This window comes from Rhagoletis pomonella, unplaced genomic scaffold (genome assembly GCF_013731165.1).
Source record: "Rhagoletis pomonella isolate Grant_MI unplaced genomic scaffold, Rhpom_1.0 Rhpom_scaffold_11060, whole genome shotgun sequence".
NCBI classification, from domain to species: Eukaryota; Metazoa; Arthropoda; class Insecta; order Diptera; family Tephritidae; genus Rhagoletis; species Rhagoletis pomonella.
Genome location: NW_023469584.1, coordinates 1 through 5330, shown reverse-complemented (window position 1 = coordinate 5330; position 5330 = coordinate 1). Strand labels below are relative to the sequence as shown.

General features: G+C 48.7%; 2 protein-coding genes across 2 annotated transcripts; both read left to right on the top strand.

Annotated features, from left to right (window-relative positions):
* The first annotated feature begins 1678 nt into the window (after positions 1 to 1678).
* LOC118756601 lies at positions 1679 to 2704 on the top strand. Its single transcript, XM_036491354.1, has one exon. The coding sequence runs from the start codon at positions 1679 to 1681 to the stop codon at positions 2702 to 2704; it is 1026 nt and encodes a 341-aa protein (XP_036347247.1).
* Positions 2705 to 2845: 141 nt separating this feature from the next.
* Positions 2846 to 5317, top strand: LOC118756600. Its single transcript, XM_036491353.1, has 3 exons — positions 2846 to 3797; positions 3959 to 4419; positions 4769 to 5317. Exons 1-3 carry the CDS (start codon positions 2846 to 2848, stop codon positions 5315 to 5317), a joined length of 1962 nt encoding a protein of 653 aa, XP_036347246.1.
* The last annotated feature ends 13 nt before the right edge of the window (positions 5318 to 5330 follow it).

Sequence of the window (5330 nt, the reverse complement as noted above, 5' to 3'; positions counted from 1 at the left end):
TAATCGTGTTGAGAAATAACGTGTTTTATTAAGCTTTGTACAGAACATTTTGGTGCCTCCTGTGAGGACAAATTGCATTAAATTTAAAGTTATTAAGTTTTCGGTAATGGCGGAATTAAGGTTGCGTGCGTCGGCTATAAAAGCAATTAAACGCATATATGAACGAGTGCAAACGAGTAAACTTGGCTCCTATGACGAATTCCAATTAGAGCAAGAATTGAAATCGGTTTCAAGCCACTTTGCGCGATTTGTGGCTAACCATGAGCTATTGGTGGCCAGTGCGGAAAAGGGCGAGGTTGAGGCTCATGAAACGCTCTGGGAAGAAGTGGAAGATATATACAACGACACTTGTTGCATTCTCAACCGCGCGATTACAGGTGCGAAGCCAAACGTACAAGCCGGAAGGCAGCATTCGCATGAATGTGAGTTTAGGTTGGAGCCACTCGCCATTCCAACGTTCGACGGTACGATGCAAACCTGGTTAGCATTTAAGGACGCATTTGAATTACTCGTGCACAACACCGAGTATCCTGAGGCCTACAAATTGGGGAAGTTGCGACAGGCAGTTAGCTCACATGCAGTGCCACTCGTGGGAAGTGTATACTCGGGCGGCTATGGCGAATTATGGAGTGCTCTGAAGGAGCGCTTTGACAATAAGAAGCAGTTAGCCGAAACACATGTGTCCCGTCTTCTTAACATTAAGCCATCGTCAGAGGACTCATCAGAATCATTATTGGCCATCGTCGATACAGTGCAGGAGTCACTGCGTTCGTTACGGGTGATGGGGCTGCCAGTCGTAGAGTGGGATGCTATGCTTGTTCCCATAATAGTTTCTAAGCTTCCAACTGTCACTCAGCGTGAATGGAACATGAGTTGTTCGCCTACCGAAATTCCGAAGTTAGATGAGCTACTGTCATTTTTGAGCCAACGCGCCCACAGCCTCTCCACAGCCATTGTCACGTGGTCCAGCAGGACCGACGCTACATCTCGAGGGCAACAGCGCACTAGTTCACAACGTACTGTAAAATCCCACGTCGCAGCTGCAGAAGAAGGAAAATGCGCATACTGTCAAGGACCGCATCGCACTACAAAGTGCACCCGTTTTCTTGCAATGAACCACGAAGAACGTGTAAATGCCCTTAAAGCCGCTAGGCTTTGTTTCAATTGCCTAAAATTGGGACATTCAGCTAAGCAGTGCCCTTCGGGTCTTTGCCGACATTGCAATCGGAAGCACAACTCATTGCTTTGTCGGGAAACTTTATCTACGAACGCAGGAGGGCTGACCGCGACAACCACTCAACCGGTTCCCATGAACAAGGATCAGTCCATCTGACTAGAAGCTTCGGCGGTTACCTGCCATACCAATGCGCATCACACAGTTTTATTAGCGACAGCACGCGTTTATGCATACGGTGACCCAACGACTCGACGCATGGCGCGCGTGCTCTGTGACCCGGGATCGCAGGTCAGTTTTGTTACAGATAAGTTAGCTAATTCTTTATCTCTTCGTAGACGTAAATGTGATATCCCTGTCCAAGGAATTTGTGCCCATTCTTCCGCTCGCGCTCGTGGTAGCGTCTCGCTCACATTAGAATCTGCCCATACTAGTTTTACGCTGAAGATAACTGCGCTTGTCATTCCGTCAATTACTACGGTCATCCCCGCAACGTATATTGACATGACACAGTGGAAGCACTTGTCCAGCATACAATTAGCGGATGCACAATTCGGCGTTCCCGGTAATATCGACGTGCTAATTGGTGCTGACGTATGGGGTCAAGTTGTCGAAACTGACTTCAAATTTGGCGGTCCTTGTGATCCGCACGCTCAACGCACTGCTTTCGGGTGGGTCATATTTGGCCCAGTTTCTGCAGCACAACCTTCAACGTTGCCAACTCTCGCATTAAGTACGCAGCTATGCGACGAGGACATACACTTGGAGGAACTGCTCCGAAGTTTTTGGAAGTTAGAGGAAGTGCCCTCCCTAGAATATGATGGAGATGCCGAATGCGAACGAATTTTTTGTAACACCCACTCTCGCACACCTGACGGACGCTACGTTGTATGCATACCATTTCGTCCTGATGCGCCGGCTTTGGGAGATTCTTATACTCATGCATTACGACAGTTTTACCTTCTTGAGAGGCGACTGGCAGCAAATAGTGAACTCCGGGAGAAATACATTGCTTTTATGCGCGAATATGCAGACCTAGGCCATATGGAGCGCGCATACTCATTGAACGATAATGAAACGGGCTTTTATATCCCGCATCATGCAGTTTTGGGGAAGTTTCGCGTTGTGTTCAATGCCTCGGCGAGAACTACAACCGGCGTCTCCCTGAACGAAGTTCAGCTGGTAGGAACGACAATACAAGATCCGCTACTTAACATAATATTTCGCTTTCGCCGCTTTCGCATCGCATTGTCTGCCGATGTTGAGAAGATGTTTCGACAGGTACTTGTTAAACCCGAGCATAGAGATTTTCAGCGCATTATTTGGAGAGAGTCCCCAACCGATGACATCACTATATACCGCCTTACAACGGTGACTTATGGTATGGCTAGCAGTCCCTACAACGCGGTCCGCGCACTCAACCAATGCGCATACGACAACTACAAAGTGGTCGCTGATAGTCAACAATCGATAGCGGCACGCGATGCGATCTTGTCGTCTTTTTATGTCGACGATTTTCTTACCAGCTGAGACACTGAAGAAAATGCAACTGAACTTGCATTCAACGTGACTTCCATATTGTCTGAAGGCCACTTCCATTTACGTAAATGGAATTCCAATAGTGGTGAAGTATTAGCACGCTTGATTGGCAACCGTTCTCCTAACGTAGAGATGACCATCGAATCACCAACAGCAACTGTACTTGGGCTTCGATGGGATGCAGCAGCAGATGAGCTATTTTTCAAGGTAGATCTGAAAGAGAGCTTAGGCTTCCTAACGAAGCGACGGGTACTAAGTGCCGTCGCAAAATTATTCGACCCTACCGGCATACTGGCACCAGTTGTTATTACTGGAAAAATATTCATACAAAGGTTGTGGGCGGCTGGCTTGTCGTGGGACGAACCACTGCCAGATGAACTTCAAACCACCTGGGTAGCCTTTTACAGCGAACTCGACGTAATAAACAAAATCCGGATTCCGCGATGGCTAGGTATGGCTGAAGGAAGAGCTACTACCCTGCTAGGATTTTGCGATGCCAGTACGCTCGCGTATGCAGCTGTAATATATATTAGAGCCACAGATGCGGAAGGTCATTCAGCTGTATCACTGCTTACGGCTCGTACCAAGGTGGCGCCCCTTAAAGGAGCAACGATCCCGCGTCTGGAGCTTTGTGCCGCACATTTGCTCGCTGTTACCCTCGAAAACGTACGTATTTCCTTGAGATTAACAGATACTCCTTATTACCTCTGGTCTGATTCTCGGATTGTGTTGTGTTGGCTACGCAAGCCGCCCACTACTCTAAAGCCGTTTGTGTCGAACCGGGTGCATCAAATACATGAGTTAACCTCACCAAACTGTTGGCATTATGTAAGATCAGCTCAGAATCCGGCAGATTGCGCCAGTAGAGGTATTCGGGCATCGCAGCTGCTGGATCATCCACTGTGGTGGCAGGGCCCAGGATGGATTATGGATAAGCATACACCCAACTTCTCTGTGATTGAATTAAACGACGAGGAGCACAATATTCTGCAAAGCGAACAAAGAGTTTCCTCCTTCGTAGCGACAACAACCCATCAGCCAGCTCTCACTACTCGTCGACGTGATGGCCAGATGATTCCGTTGAGTGAGCGCTTCAGTTCACTTCTGTCACTCGTGCGTACGGCAGCACTTCTTCTACGTTGGCTTCCAACACGGCGGCATTTGCGTATATTGGTAGTCAGCCCAACAGAAATCGACAACGCTCTTAATATACTGATTGAAATGAGCAACACGAGAACTTTGCAGTTGATTTGGCCCAAATCCGAAAAGGAACTGGCGTATCTAGTTCCAGCAAGCTAAAGTCATTGAATCCATACATGGATGACACAGGCGTTCTGCGCGTCGGAGGCCGCATCAGTAAGGCTGATCTGCCAGAAGATAGGCGTTTCCCCATAATCTTACCTAAACACGGTAGACTAGTCGAGCTGATAATCAGACATGCACATGAAACAACGCTTCATGGTGGACCGCAACTGGTACTCCAAACTCTACGCTCGCGTTATTGGATATTGAATGGTAGACAAGCCGTTCGAAGTTACGGACAGAAGTGTGTTATCTGCCGCCGACACCGTGGCGTGACTCTTTCGCAGCAAATGGCATCATTACCAAGACAACGTATCAGTACTTCACGGGCGTTTGTGTCTTCAGGGGTCGACTATTGCGGTCCGTTTACGGTGCGCGTTGGCGCCAAACGGTCACGCACCAAGGTAAAGACATATTTAGCCATTTTTGTTTGCATGGCAACCAAGGCGGTGCATATTGAGGTTGTCGATGACCTCTCTTCGCAAGCTTTCCTGGATGCATTTACGAGATTCGTCAGCCGGCGAGGCCCTTGCCGCGATCTTTTTTAGCGATAACGGAACTGCGTTTATCGGAGCGAACCGCCTCCTTCTAGAAGACTTGGCAGCATGGCACAGTGAAGGTACTCAACAATCCTTAGCTAATAAAGGGACCTGTTGGCACTTCATCGCCCCGGGCGCTCCTCACCAAGGTGGGCTATGGGAGGCCGCAGTGAAGTCTGCCAAATATCACTTAGTCCGCCTCGTTGGGACACAGGTACTATGGTACAACCAGCTTCAAACTTTGGCAGCCCGCATCGAGGCATGTTTAAATTCCCGGCCGATCACACCGTTATATGATGACCCCAACGACAAATTGGCTTTGACACCGGGCGATTTCCTGATTGGTGCACCACTGATCGCCGTTCCTGAGGCTACGGTTACTGCAATTCCTTCCAACCGTATTAAGCAATGGCTTTGGGTGCGTCATGTACACCAAAAATTTTGGCAACGTTGGAGCGAGGAGTATTTATCTACATTGCAAACTCGCAACAAATGGCAGAAACCTACAAGAGATGTGCGGAGAGGTGACGTTGTTCTCGTACGAAACGAAAATCTTGCTCCTACCCATTGGCGTTTAGGACGCATAACTGAGATTCATCCGGGCAGCGATGGATTAACGCGCAATGTTACGCTTCGGACGGCGAGCGGCACCATGACCCGGGCAGTACAAAAACTATGTCGGCTTCTTGATAGCGAACATTTCGAGTCCACGGCCTCGACCGGGCAGGATGTGCAGAATTCGACTGATCTGGCCACCACTTAAATGCTCGCGGTAA